Source organism: Epinephelus fuscoguttatus, linkage group LG2 (genome assembly GCF_011397635.1).
Source record: "Epinephelus fuscoguttatus linkage group LG2, E.fuscoguttatus.final_Chr_v1".
Taxonomy (NCBI): domain Eukaryota; kingdom Metazoa; phylum Chordata; class Actinopteri; order Perciformes; family Serranidae; genus Epinephelus; species Epinephelus fuscoguttatus.
The window spans coordinates 17,469,333-17,485,402 of record NC_064753.1 but is presented as its reverse complement, the minus strand read 5'-3'; the positions used below and the strand labels follow the sequence as shown (position 1 = coordinate 17,485,402).

Below are 16,070 nucleotides of genomic sequence, written 5' to 3'. Positions count from 1 at the left end.
AAATTGACTTGGGCATTTCGTGTTTTTCAACCAAGAATTCACAGCTGCCTAAACTTTGCCAGACCCAACTGTGTCGGATCAAAGAGCATTGAGACATTTTTAAAATGGTCATATTGGTTGTTTTAGAGGGCACTGAAAAAGCTATGACCTATTCTGTTGTGTAGGAGGACATTGTTGAACAAAGTTCTGTTGATGCCTTTTGAAAACCTAAATTGACTTTGTAACTTCACTTTATATTTACTGACTTGAAGGTTTTTCTATTTTCTTCAGCACAGTCAGAATTTAGCAGCCAACACCTTTTCACTGCAGGAGCTGCAGCACCTCTGCACTACAGTATGCAGAAACAGTGGTTGCTGCTTGTTTAAGACAAATAGTGACAGTGCGTTGACAGTGTGAAGCTGTTACTGAACTCAACACAAATTACGTCAATAAAGAAATCTGGAATGTTATGAACACATAGAGCAACAATGATTTAATTTACTTCCCTGGAACAGCAGTGTTGTCCAGTTTTACACATCCACATATCAGATCCTCTGGCAACAAGCTGTATATTCACATTTTCTTTTCTCTTCACCGACAGAGCTGATAGATCTAACTGCAGAATCTTGAAGGGAAACAGTGCAAACATGCTCTCTGATAAAAAAAAAAGGAAAGCCTTTGGGGTAGTTTTGTTGCACCTTGGTGTATTATTCTAAGTTTTTGGGGGTGTGTAAATCCATTTACACCCCTGGAATTGTGAAATAACACCCATTGCTGTTGCATGGAAACTGTCATTAGGCAGTATCATCTCTCCCCAGCTGAGCAGACAGACAGTGATAGGAGCCATAACAGGAATTTGGAAAGAAGGATTTTTAATTACAAAAAGAGAGCAGGTGATAGCTTCTGCATGGTAACACTAGTCATGGATCATTTCTCACCCAACCATAAATAGAACTCTCCGTCTTGTTGGCTGAGGGGAGTGGATACTGCAAAATATTTTGCTGAGTGGAGGGTTTGCAGTTTCATCCTCACTTAGGATAAAGGCATTGATGGCTGTGTGTGACTGTATATGAGCGATAATGTGACTATGCGAGCGAGGTGCAAATCAACTCTGATGTTGTAAAGAAGTTTTATTGTAGGCTATATTTTTCAAAGATGTGAATATGTTCCTCGCTGATACAAAAGTGGAACAAAGCTGACAATGAGATCCGAAAAAGCTGCGGAAGTTAAATGTGCAAAATAAGTTTGGATGAAGAAGATTATTTTCCTGCCAATCAGTCTTTCGCCTGCTGCCTGGCCGTCTCCCCTCTTTCATCCGTCTGTCCCTCCATCCATCCTCCATCTTTCTTATGTTCCTGCTTTGAATAATGAGGGTGTATTACGACTGTTAGAAGTCAAGACTATAGAGGGATGCCTGTTTGTTTCAAGTAGACTAACATAAGGACATGCTTAAATAAATATCTGTGTGTGCCTAACTACAGTTACATCTGCCTAAGACCAAATTTCTAGAAGTATCTGCAACATATAAGATCTCAATGAAGCCTTAAAGGTGGGCTTTTAGTTGGCATTTTCGAAACAAAATGTGTAGATGTTTACTTTGACAACAACTGAGACAAATACCACCAAGTGCACCTTACTGTCTTTTCAGTTTCTATCATTTTCCTCTGATACGGATCCATCTTGCAAACTGTTAATTGCCTGTTCAAACTACTACTGCTGCTTTTGCTGGTCAGTGCCTCTTTAAAACAATTTAGGGCCAAAATACGGGCCAATTCCAAGAAGCACTTAAAGCTATTATTCCAACATAAACTACATAAGATGTGCATATTTAATTTTCAGTCAGTGTTAATTTATGCTTGACTATGCACACCGTCTGAGGCAAACAGGTTTGGCAGTAGGGAAAAACTGTGTATATAATGTGATATTTTTATGTACTCATGTTCACAGCAGTTTTAGTGCTTAGTATTTACTGCTATGGAAAGAATTACATGAGGCATTGTTATTGTAAGAAATAAGTTTAACTGTAGTAGAAATCTCAATGCATTTCCCACACAACACAGAGAGTGTTATTAGGGACCTATGATTTCCCTACGTGCAAACACGGACAGAATCTCAGGAGTGACAATAAAAATTGAGTGTAAAGTGTAAAACACATAATGTTGTGGAACTGGCTAAAATGCGGATGCAATTCAAAAAATTGCAGATTTCCCTACCATAAAAAGCGTTTCTTCACAGCACTAAGTGAACAGAAAAAAAACTTTGCTGCTATATTTTTATGTGCAGATACGCTGCTTCTTTCCTCTACTCTCCATGTGTTTCACCGAGAGCGGGGCTCAGCTCCTCCACAAACACAGGCAGGGCCACATCGGGTTACTTGTCGCAAGGGCTTTACTCTGTTATGCCTGTATCTGTCTCAAATTTTAGAATCGGCAGGTTTGATCACAGAGGTGTAGGTGATGGCTAGCTTGACTGCAGTCTTTTATTCTGTCAGCCAGGCTAGGTCAAATCCTGTCCTCTTGTGCTTCCCAGGTGGTCCAGAGGCACTGTCTGAGGTTTTCTTGCATCAAGCTAGCCGCCACTTGCATCTCTGTGGTCAAACGGGCAGCTGGAGCTAAAGTTGGAGTGCATCTGGAGTACAACTGTATTCTGACCTGTAAATGAATTGAAACAGCCCAGCATACAAACATGACTAGCATAGCGCCATTTCCACCAAACACTTTCGGTATGATATCTTTGAAACCGAAAGTAACCCTTCAGACATGGTACCTAGACTCTAGCGTTTCCACCGCAAACAGTAGTAAATGTGGGCGTGGTTGTTGTCACTCACTGCTCCATCCAGCTCTCACTGTATTTCCTCATTACTGGTGACACAGATGGAAGCCTATTTTCCACAGAACGTAGATGCACGCCAACATTTTCAGAATAAAATTTTGTCCTTCTCAGGCAAGCTCAGGGGTTAATGTTGCCGTAACCCACAGGAAGGATGCTCCACAGCACTTTTTTTTCTCCAAGTGAGGATTAGAACACATGCCGTTCACATAATCTGGGTGAAATTAATATATGTAAACAGTTGAAGATCCACTCATTACTAAAAGTGTGTGTGTCACATAAAAATTAAAGTTGTCAGTGAAATTTAAGGTGTGTTGATTGATTCACATTGTCATCTCATGTATTCAGTAAATACAAGTTAAAAGTTAACGTTCCACCTTAAAAGTTTCCAGCGGTCGGCCCAGTGAATTAAGTTATTTTTTCTCCAACTAGAGCTGCTGCAAAAGGCAGAAAAACATCCTTTCATTTTATAGTTACAGTTTACTCATAAAACTCTCCACAGTATGAACAGTGGTAACATGAGCCTCAAAACCAGCCACAACTCGGCCCTGAGCAGAGTGACCATCCGCTACTGACCAATCAACAGACTGCAGTGTTCACAGCTCCACCTTTTAGTACCAGATCTGTGTGCTAGGTACCCCAACAGAGGGTTACCAAAAATGGGGACCGTACAGAACGCTTCCATTGGTACCATCCACAACTTTTCACGGTGGAAACGGAAAGAAAGTGCACCGAACCAAACTGAACTGTACCTGACTGCTTGGAGGAAATGGGGCTTATGTTTGCTTTCTAAAATAAAGTGTTAACACAGTGAAAATAAAAACAGGAAATAAGATCATGAGGAAAAAAATAGTGAGTGCTACACTGGGTTATGGCACTATGTAATTAACTGTAAAAAATCAGGTGCTCTTCAAGGATGGGGCAAATAGTCATATAAAGATAAAAAGCAACGACTGGCCAGCTCACTTAGTGTAGAACTCCATGGTACAGGCAGGCAGTCCAAAAATGCATCCAAGGCATTCTGACTTAGTTAAAAATCCTTCATTAGTAAATGGATAAACCAACGTGTCTCGACTAAAGTCTTCATCAGGGTGTAAAATGCATGCCTGCTGCCTGTACCATGGAGTTTTACAATGAGTGAGCTGGCCAGTCGTTGCTTTTTATCTTTTTAGTTAATAAGATCAATTGGATGATATTCACAGGAAGTATAAACACGTTACCTGCGTCCCTTACAAATTAAGAAATCCCACTTAGTTGTGAAGGAATTTTTATTCAATTATTGAAAATAGTGCAATGTTGTTTTACATCAAATTCACTGAGATCCATTAAATTAGGAATATTTTCCACATCCACCACCACATGAGACAGACACTAGAGACACTCCTTCTGATGAAAAAAATGTGTCTCAATGGTAAAACAAGACTCAGAAAAATTAAATCATGAGTACAGAATTTGGGAAAATCAAAACAGAATTGGAAAAAATTCAAACGGATTACATAGGGAACTCTATCATTAGTCATCAGTACAAAAATGGGATAGCCATGTAGCTACTTATCTGTACTATGTGTCTTTTTTTCTCTCAGGGTAGACTTGCTGCTTATCTGCTTACTGGTTTGGCCTGTAGACAAACTGGCAGTGTGAAGTGTCAGGGTGAGGGATTTACTGCTGGATTGGGCTGAGCCGGTTCCTGTAGTGTTGTATTCTGCCAGAGAGATTCTCCCCTTTTTTCCAGTTTGGGTCAGCTACGTTTACCCTCCAACCCACCGCACACACATAAACACACACACACTTGCCGCGCTCAGACACACTGTAATCACTTTAGACCTTCACTGGCCTTCTACAGAAAGACACCATGTTGTTAATGAAAACTCTACTCAGTCATTAAAATGGGTCAGTGTGGCCTGGCTGCGCTCACATGCACACCTTTTTCCCCGCATGTGACCAGCGTGACCTGACAGTACTCAGGCCTAATCCGAGTGCTATCTCAGGGAAGCAGACAGACTGAGGAGCCCCGTAGCATGGCACTACCATCTTTCTCTGGTCATTACCGGCGCTAGGCCTCTCAACACGGATAGAAGCGATGAAGGAGAACCTCAATAAATGATTGGTGCACTCTGCCAGCACCAACGCATGCTGCATCTGCTGCCTCCCTGTTGCTGGAAGACAGAGTTCCCATCTTGCTCCTGCACTGATTGTACAACCCATAACCTCTCCAGCATAATAGTATAAACCTTCCAAATTTGGCCATACAGCAGGTGGATGAGTCTGCCCAGTCTAATGACCTAAATTTGGCTAAGGAAGTGGTTGATTTTCCAGACCTCAAGGACGGCAGAAGCCCACCTCTTCTAAAGCCCCAGAGGGATAAACGAGGCCCATTATACGGTGAAGTTTGTAATGATGCTTTTGATTAGTGAGTTGTCAGGAGGTATTGGCCCTATGCTCATCACAGCGTTGTTTAGCACTTTAAGGCCTCCATAAAGATGAGTGTTTTTTGAGAAAAGATGAAAAAGCAGGGGGCATGTGCCTAATGAAGTCTCAGGCTTATAGGCCCTCTCATGACAGGATAATTACACCAAATGCTTCCAGCGAACACTTCAAAGGACACTTCATGCCTGTGCCAACACCACGCAACACATCTCACCAATCAAGATGGCCTGACCTAAATCAGGTTCCCCTGGCTTGTCTGTAATGTCTCTCGCCCACAGACCCACTGGACCTCTGCAGAGTCAACTGCATGAGAATCACAACCACACTCACTGTAACTGAAAAGTACAATTAGAATACAGGAATTTGTCTTTCTGACGTTGCTGCAAAAAAAAAAAAAAAAAAAAAGACAAAAGGCACAGCTGTAAAAATGTCCAGTTCTATTAGTGTAATAATCCAAAGAAAGTCCAGCTTTATAAGATGATGTATGATTTTATCCTAGATCGCAATAAAAAAAACACAGGAGGTCGATTGTACTGAATTTCCATTATCAAGAGTATTGTGCCAAAAGAGACCGCTGCGCAACCAACAATAAAAGAGGCTCTGCAAAACCAGACTGCACTAACCCTTGAAAGATCTTAATCAAGCATTGGCATGGTTGATTCTGGAAGACACAATGCCATTTCAAATAGCAGAAAACCCTGGCTTCTTAAGATTATTTGTTTTTCACAAAAGGATGTTCAGTGAAAATATATGTCCTATCTGGGATGCAGTTAAAATATTTGTTTCTTGCCTGAATGTAAGGTATCGTGTTTCCAATACGTTCCAGTGCCATTTTAAGAGTTTCAACATATTTTCATGGTAATATTGTAAATAGCAATTATTTTGGCTAGAATAATTATGGCATTAAATTTTCATAACACCCCGTGGCTATTTTATTTTTACATGGAGTGACTATGAAAGACTCACCTCCTGGAAGCTCACAATGTGGCTGCAATTAAGTTTGTAGTTTGTTCTGTGGCAAAGTACGGAAGTTACGGTTGAGCAGGTGGGTTTCAGTGAAGTTTTCACAGCAGCAAGAAAGCATCAAAATGTCTATCAAAATTCTTAAACGACTCCTGAAACATAATTAATCATTCTGGTGTGCACCATCTGCTCAGTAGATTCTAAATAATCATCTTTCTCTTTCAACAAAGTATGTCTGAATACTCTGCATCTGTCTCAGTCTCCATACATGACCTTGTTGAGCTCACAAGTAAGCATGTGCATCGGCCCGCCTCCTGCTTCATAAATCGTCTCTCAGCTTTCGGGTAATGTGGCCCAAACTTTCAGGCCAACAGCCCTGTGCAGATATCGCACCGTTCTGCATGTTGTTCACATACTGCTGGGTAATATTAAGTACGTAACGAGAAATTTCAAAATGCTCCCAAAGTGCTGTTTCATCCAATAGTGAATAAGATGTCTGGAAGAGATTGCACACGTTTACGAGTCACTGGACAATTTTTATAGTGAATCCAATAAATATTTTCTTTTCAGAGTAAGTCGGGGATGATAAATTAGCTTCTTGGGGATAAGATAAACCATATGAACAATGTGAGTGGCTTGGATGGTCCCCTCTTCACGTCTTGAGGGGAATTAAACTGAGGGGAAGTAAGCATGGGGTAAGGAGTAAGGAGAAACTGCAAAACTGCAGGAGCTAACTGCATTAAAACAATATTTGCAAACGTTTTACTTACGAAGCCAGCATGCAAGGCTATTTTGATAATTGCTGAGACTTCCTAACTGGCATAAACCGCTTCCAGCGCTGGTAGTGTAGCACAGGGGCAGGCTGGAAATCTATTGTGACATGTTGAGAAAGAAATAACACTTAGATGTGTCTGAATGGCTCCACTGAACACATTTTAGATTTTCCCATGAAAAAGCAAAGCCATGCTAGACGTCGGATGCTGCATAATTAACAAACACGCACTGCAAACTTCTCTCAGTCTGCTCTGAAAATGACTCCTGGAAGAACGGGTGGCACAGGAACAGATGGAGAGAGGCCACTTGAACACAGCGTAATGAAGCGATCCACAGAAAATTCACTCATACAGCGTGCATTTCAAATGAACCCAGTGAGGGTGTTATGTCTCATTTATTTTGGTAACTCACACCTGATGTATTTTTTACACATGTACAAAATGCATTGCTACAGATGCCATATTTAGGAGCTATTTTTATTCACTGATAAATACTAGAATATTCAATACAGCATCAACTTGGAAAACATGATACTGTGATCATTGCAAACTTGTTAAAGATGCACTTTTACATCGTGTTTGTGTATAAGACTTGCAAAGGTTGGCAACCTCCATCTGTTTACTAGACGGCTAACAAAAAATCTTTTCATACAGAAAGCCATCAATGCACATCAAAACAAGCTTTTCCCGTTCAACATCTGTTTCAAGATCATCAGAGTGATTAGAACATGTGGTAGATTTTCTACTTATCAGAGGCAATTTCATACCCAAATTTTCACATTTGCCGATTTTGACCTCAGCCTGTAATTTTCAGCAACACATTCAACGGTAGTAGTGGTATAAGTTATTCCAGTACTGATGTTCCACTGCATTTTCAATTAGCATTAACAGAGGACAGGCGCTCGCTTGGGAGAAAAGAAACAGGTATCCACTCAGGATAAATAAATCATGATACCAGGTGGAGCTGAATATTAGCGAGAAGGACTCTTGTAATGATAGTGGACAGTATGGAATCTATTTCCCAAACCACCACTCTGCCTGAGAAGAGCCTCTTCTGAGAATTTTTTTTTTTTTTTTTTTACATTACTGACCATCACTCTGTGTATGATTATCCTTGCCTGTCTTTTCCATCACTGTACCTTTCTGCCACAGACAAGGCTCCAAGTGGCCTCTTTCACTCTGACCCTCAATTACCCGGCCCAATCATCTCAGACAGGTGTTGAGGTACAGTAATAAACCCGCGCCTGATGCTGCCGAGGCAGCCTCTCTTTTAAAGTACCTCTGAGAGCTCTGAAATGACTGAACTCAGTGTTGATCAGGTGCAGTGACCACAGTTGACTCGCGGCTGCCGGCTGATAGTGTGCAGTGAATAAGAAAAAAATAATGTAACAATACCACTTATTGCTCTGTATGGACTGTATAAACAAGATCAGATGTGCTTCAGGTTGGCTGGGCAACCCTGCCTCGACAGTGAATAAACTATCTTCAAAAATATTATTGAAAAATAAATGTTTACTGTAATTTGTGTGCTTATCACTCACACATTGAATCATAGATATTGTTATATTCATCATCATAGTTTTTAGTAGCTTCCACTAGACACCACTTACACTAAAGAAAGCAAGTTGTCAGCGGAGGCATTGAGAGAAAATTAAAGACTAAAGATAAACTCAAATCCCCAGCACTTATATCCACGCTTATACTATACATTACTGCTTAACTGTGTTGCAAATGGAGTCTTTTCAGTCACAAGGATGTGCCATCACTGCATCATAAACCTTGCAGAGTGGTAGCGCCATAAAGTCCACGGGGGATACACAGCCTAACTCCAGGGGTTTATCACAGCTTCAAGTTGCATAGCCGGAATTTTAAGGAGACAAAACACAATGAGAAGTCAAAAATACTAAATTCACTATTAACAGTTAGTCAGAGGATATGAGTCGGTGTAAATGTGTAACTTTTTGTGTTATCCACCCACACAGGTGTTTTCAATTACTCTGGCTGATTAGACTCATGTGCACAGGATCATTAAGTGTTGGTACAGTAAACATGAGCTGCTTATTGCATAGGAAATGAGCGCTGGAGTAATTCTGTTTACCCGTGCAATGTTTGGTCGAATTTCTTATCTTAAATGGGGCCTGCTATTTTACGGTTGCACTACGAGACCTACCATAGGATAATCTCAAATAGAAATTTGCTATCTGCCTCACTGATGTGAAGTTATGGTGTGCAGGTGTTCCTCTGTGAAATGTTTCATTGGAAAGTCACATAATTACTTTCGTCCTCTTCTATTTTTGACTCTTGTAGATTTTCATAATGCATTTTCTATTTTTAACACATTGTGCGCATTGTTAATGACTGGCTCCTGATGTGTTCATTCATCCTTTGTGCTAAAGCTATCTGCTCCTCCTATTCACTCCATAGCTCCTTCATCACACATTCTCTGACTGGAAGAAAAAGCAGAGACCAGTGTTCATTGTTGCTGCATAGAGTGTGTGCTGCATTGTGACCTAGAAAGATTCGGCAGAACCCTTCGAGCTGAGACACTTATCAAGCTAAATTAGCCTACATACCGCAGGCAGGGGTCAGGCTAACCAGCGGTGGAAGCTGCCGCAGCTTACAGTTAACACCCGGCAATGCATTTCAAAATGGGAAATAAGCAGGGTCATGATCCGCTGCAGAGAAACAACAGCAACATTTGGGTGATGTTCGGCGACTAGACACATTATTCTTACAATTCTTACAATAAAATGTCACCGTATAGTGTTTGTGTTTAAACTTTTCTAAATACACATCTAAATGACATTTATTTAAAATGACTTTCTGTTCATTGCAATAACTGCTAACCAACCAAATAGTCTATATTGGTGTCACGGCAAAGCTTGTGAAATACATTTGCCAGATAATTTCTTAACTTGTTGATTAAATTAAGTCCCTCGCTCAAGATGTGTAATCACGTAAACAGAGCAATTCAGCCTCCTCCGGGCCTGAGAAACGTCTTACATTAACAACTTCATGAGTAAAAAGTCGGCAAATCACACAGCAAACACGTTGAGTAATTCAAGGATTAGAGGATTCATACAGCCCAATTCCCTCTGGGCAGTCTGCCAATAGAGAAGCACGGTCCAGGTACTCATGAGGTGTACAGTGCCACAACTGGCAGATCTGCAGAGAAGCTCATTGACAGATGAGCCAATGCCATGCATGCAGACATATACAGCAAGATACAAATGCAGGAGGTGTGACTTAACGGCATAAAAAAGGACTCATGATCAGCTATATAAAATGCAGCAGTGAGGAGAATAGCAGCATCTAGTCATCCTTCAGTGTCTCTCTCTTAAATTTGCAGCTGGTAATGTGAGTCAGTGTTCTTTATTTTTGGTTCAAGGACTCAGTGAGCAAATTTATGTTAGATTCATATCATCATCTTGATATATTTGCACAAGATCATCAAGCTCCTGGATGTCAGTTGCCATATTTGCAGAGATCATCACCTGAGCTTTTGGTGAGCACGTTATCAGTATGTTTTCGTATACAGTCTGTGACTCATAATTCCTCTTTTAAAGTTGGACAGAGAATGAATGAGGATTTTAATTCTTACACACAGAGATAAGACTTTGTGCTGTTGATACAAACTGGTCTCATTTGTAGTCATAAGAGCCAGAGAGGAGCAAACACTGCAAATAATTACAGAGGCATTAAAAAAGGATGATGTTACACAAATCTCAGAGTAAAACTACACTTTCTCTGCTGTTCAGCTGCAAATATGTTGGAAACTCATATGTGCATGTTTTTAAAAAAGAAAAAAATAAACATTTTGGAGTTTAAACCACTGGGCTTAATTGCTGAACAGGATGGGGAAATGTATCATTTACAAGCTGCAGGAACGCTGAGTGTTTTCATTTTACAATAGACTGTTGTTGAGAGCAGAACATGCTGATTGAAGGTGCTGAAATGTCAAGTATAGAGGGCTTGGATTTTAGGTGTTGTCAGCAAAACAGTGTGATTTCAGCTGAAGTGCTTTCTATTCATCAAACACTCACCGCTGTGGCTGCTGGTGACAGAAGCATTGAGGTTAATTCAGAGTTAACACTAAATTAAATGCTTTTACGGCGCACATTCTCATGCAGTAGGTGAAATTCTGAGATGATTTTGTTTGACATGGACATCACAATAGCACTAGGAGTAAAATGCACATCAATGTACAAGCGTTAAAAGCCCTGGGTTAAGTGTGTGTGTGTGCTCCGTAAAGCTATATGTCTGTGTAGGGCCATCTCATTCATCCTGGTAGCCGCAGTACAGCATCAAGGCAAACTGAATCAGCCACCCGACTGAGGATGTGCTGCTTTTGCCGCTCATCTAAGAGGCTTCTTCAGTTGTTCTCTCTCTCAGAGCTGAAGTAGCCTCTTTGACGAGTCACGACACGTCTTCACTGCTTCATCCTCATTCCAGTGGATATTTAATTTTGTCTTGATGTAGCATAAAGCTAATTTACAACACCTGTCCACGGGAGGCCTTGGTGGAAATAAAAACAATTTTAAAACCATGAACAAACAATTAAGGATTTATGGATGAAAAGTAGTGCAATGGCAAGCTGTAAAGGGAAACAAAGATCTATTAGCAGCTGTGAATAAATCTTAGCTTTTGTTAAACCTGCCTGTGGGGGGTAAATCAGTGGGATGCAAAGCATCTGGAAATTTCATGAAATGTAGTATCGGTTAAGCTGTCACAGAGATTTATACTGAAGTGAGTTTAAAAATTAGTACTTTTGTTTAAGTTTATTTCATACTTTTATCAACTTTAGTCATTACAGTGAGTGTATTTACATACTGTATGTGTGAAAAGGCAGATCAGTATGCATTTAGCATTTGTAGTGCTTTTTAAAGTCCCAAAATATGAGTAATAATGAACCCCCTGTGAACATTAAATGGGCCCTGTGGAGTTTTCTTGTAAACAAACAGAAGTGATGTTTACATTCAGTGTTACTCACCGAAACACACTGTGTGTATCCTTGAGGTCTAACAAACATGTCAAGTGCATTTCCTTCCTCATAAAGCATTTGCAAAGCCATTTTTAAAGTATCTTTAAATCTGCATGTTTACCAGCTTGCAGTCTTCTTCTTCCCTGCCTTTGCATGAGCACAGATGTATATCTTTCCAAGTCATTTTCACCTGTTGATCAGTGATATAGCGTGACACCATTGTTACAACTGTGTATAGAGTCCCTTGTCGAATGCACGAGATAAACCAAATAGGAACTCAATCACCAACAAAAAAGCTCCATCGCACTACTAAAGGTCTAAAAGTCCATGGAGAACCCTAGAGTAATGCAGTGGTTGTGCAAAGAGCCCTTTATTCTCCTGCACTACTATGGTGTTGTCATGTTAAAATCACACCAGAAGTGCATGTACTATGCCATATGTTCCATGACGCAACTAAACAAGTACAGATGGTTGCAGGCGTTTCCCATTTCAAAATGTTTGCACATTGCCAAGCTTTGATGTCAATCTCACCATGTCTGCACAAAGTTTCATTGCAATCCAGCCAGTAGTTGTTCAGATATTTCAATCTGGACAAAAGAGGTGGACCACCTGACCCAGGGGTGAAAATCCCATTTCATAGTTGAGGGGGACAATAAACCCCAGGGGGGGACAAGGAAAAAAAGTTGTAGCCTGTCTTTTATACAGCATCTTTTACCGCAATTTGACGCTTTAATCTTCTCTTTATCTGTCCAACAGGCAGAGAAAATGTCTATACTAACTAAACTAAAACTAAAACAACATTTCCTGCAATTAAACTGGTAAAGTGGTTTATAAACAGTGTGCTGTGAGATCTGCTGCTGCGCACCTCACAACCGTGCGTAATAGTCGCGCATAATGACCGCTCCTCGTCTGCACGTCTTTGATGTTTGTCTCACTGACAGGAGGAGAGCCTACAGACAGGTACCCATTAGCTACGCTCAGTCACAACTGTGCGTAATAGTCGCGCGTCATGACCGCTCCTCGTCTGCACGTCTTTCATGTTTGTCTCACTGACAGGTGGAGAGTCTACAGACAGGTACCCATACGAGCCGCTCCGCCACAACCGTGCGTAATAGTCGCTCATAATGACCGCTCCTTGTCAGTTAGAGTGCACGTCATTCATGTTTGTCTCACTGACAGGTGGAGAGCCTACAGACAGGTACCCATTGCTCCGCCACTGACTGCTCTTGTCCTGTCCTCTCCCTCTTCTTTCTCTCCTGTCCTCTCTATCACTAAACTCTGAGCTTAATCATTAGCTTTTAGCTTAGCAGCACTCGTAATTGAGTAGGCTTTTGAACAATGCAGGAGAAATGTTGCAGACAGTTTATATTATTAGCCTGGGCCTGGGGCTTGTTGTAACAGTAAATGGGATGTGTTGTAACATGCGTAAGTTAAACTGTGTCTATGTGAGTGTACATCTTACCCTGCGATGCGCGATATGGGCAGCGGTTCCAGCCACACACTGCTACTGCACTGCCAAGCAGCCCCACCCGTTGGAAAGAGTGTGGGATATACCACTACTAGGAATGGGAGGGGGGGACTAAATCTTTTAAGATTTAAATAGCACATTTTTGAGCAATTATAATGAGCACCACTTATATTGTGCTTTCAATAAATACTACTGCATAATCTAATGTGAGAAAGGAATATACATTTGCTAACAATAGCAACAACAAAACAAGTGAAATTTTAACTAGGCTTCAATTAGCCCTTTAAACCACATATCTAAAGTTAACAGAAAAAAAAAATAAAAAATCAGCAAACTTTCTGTTGCTGCCATAACACTGGTTAGATGCAACGTTGAAGGACCATCTCCAGAGCCCCACTCCTCCTACTCAGTTTAACATCTGCCCACACGCTTATACAGCAGCAGCAGCAGCCAACATCTGACACCACACCTTTCACTGGTCCCAACAAACTCACACCAACACAGAAATGGCTCGACTCTGACGTTAAATCTGTTAATAAATGTAACATTAGCTGTTTGGAGCTAACAATTAGCCCTGTGACTGTGTGTGTTTGTATTGGCAGACTCTCTAACTGTCCCCAGCATGGAGCTCACACTCTTGCAGTAGTCCCCTAGTGTCTCAGGCTAAACAGAGAGAGTTACAGTGGGGCACTGAGCAAAGCAATACACTGCACACAGCTCTGCAATGAAATAAGATTTTACCCATTTTAAATAGCAAAGTAGAGAAGTTATGTTCACATGTGGGAGGTTGGGCGCCAATTTCTCTATATGTTGAAAGAACACTGATGTCAAGGACTCGAGTACTAATACCTATCTCTATCCTCTACAACATTTCATCAGTTCTCTCTCTCTTGTCCTCTCCCTTTTCGATTGCAGGTGGTGGGTCAGATCGATAAACTAACGTCCGACTTTGACTTTGACCTGGAGCCAGATGACTGGACAGTGGCCACAGCCAGCAGCACGTCCAGCAGTGAGCGAGGTTTGGGAGAGGCCTTCAGGCTGGACTTCCTCAATGCAGATGTGCTTTCTGATAGCTGGGAGTTCTGCAGCTACCTTGAGGCTGCAGGCGCCGCTGCCCGCAGACCTGGTGAGCAACCAGGAGATCTGCGACCGGAGCTGGGCCGCGGGACCATCCCCACCCAGACGCAGACCCCCACCCCGCCCCCCTCCACTGCCTCGGTCTACTCCCAGATGAATGGTGGGCTGCCAATCCCCAACGGGCCCCGCATTATCACTCCAGATTCGTCCAGTGAGGAGGCCAGCAGCTCCACGCACAGCCACAAGACTTCTCGTACCTCCGGCACAAGAGAAAGAGTCCGCTTCAGCGACAAAATTCTGTACCACGCGTTGTGCTGTGATGACGATGAGGAGGAGGAGCAAGAGGAATTACAAGAGGACAAGAGTGGCTGTGCGACACCAGATAGCGATAGTGAACCCAGTCTCCTGTCGAGCTCAGTAACCCCCAAACGTTCTTCCTCTGAGCACTCACTCCTCCATAACTGTCTGGACCCTTCCTATGTCTCCTCGCCAATGAAGGGGACGACGGGAGCTCACACACTACCCAGGAAAGGTCTCTTAAATCCCGGCTGCCGCAAAAAACTGTTACGAAATAGCAGCACACAAACTGTCTCTGACAAGAGCACCCAAACTGTACTGCCCTATATTCCAACCAAACAGAAAACAAAGGACCACTGAGAAAGCCCTAAGTTGATCATAAATCTCATGAAGAGGACTGTGCATTATTTAATATTAAATACATAGCTCATAGATTAATACACAAATAAATTAATTACTAAATAAATAAATGATATATGGGAAATCACTCGACTACCTACAGTTATTCTGAGGCTCAGGGAAAACATGATGAAATGAAGCAAGGCAGATCATTAAGACAAAAGTACTGGTGGACCAAAAGGTTAGTGCCTGTTTTAATGTCAGGAGATACACTGAATGGATTCCCAATGTGTAATCATTTGAAACAATGACAGAGATTATGAAAGCAATCATTTTTACTAGAACATTTTAAGTGTTCAAAAATGGAAGTTGATTATGAAGAGGTCCTTTCCCCTCCTCATACACTATTAGAAGTCACACAAAAAAAGAAAAGAAAATGCTTGTTCCTATAATGTGGATACAAAACGCTGCACATTCTGTACTCTGAATCTGTATAAACATTGTCTTTTTTCATGTTCCAGTTATTTCCAATGTCAAGGGGATTGTTGCTTTCAGCGGGATAATGTATCTAGATGCACATGTCAAGCCTCTTCCTCTCTTTGATGTCAACAAACAAGTTTGAGCGAAGAGCCAGAAAACAACACTATTTACCTGCCCTTGATTTTATAAATCATCTCAATGTGATCTTTTCCTGGTCTGCTGCAGAAACATAGAGACTGGCAGGCAGAAAAACAGATGTATAAAGTAATTTAAGAATGTGCGGCCCACAAAAGTGACATTTCCAATTTTTTCTATCCGTCTGTGCCTGCCAGTGATGTCATTAGACCTGGGATCCGAGGTTTTGTCTCTCCATTCAGTTGCTCAGTGGGGAATTGAACTCAGCAGAGCAGCATTTTATTCACAGGGCTAACGCCAATAACCATTCCTGATCGATATG

At 41.5% G+C, this 16,070-nt stretch overlaps 1 protein-coding gene across 2 annotated transcripts in view; it reads left to right on the top strand.

Moving 5' to 3' along the window:
* Nucleotides 1-16,070, top strand: part of insyn1 (inhibitory synaptic factor 1) — a 58,389-nt gene extending 42,319 nt beyond the window's left edge. For both annotated transcript variants that reach the window (XM_049560296.1, XM_049560304.1), the window contains exon 3: nucleotides 14,336-16,070. In XM_049560296.1, the coding sequence (XP_049416253.1) occupies nucleotides 14,336-15,154 (819 nt within the window). In that variant the 3' untranslated portion in view covers nucleotides 15,155-16,070. The remainder of the gene's footprint in view (nucleotides 1-14,335) is intronic.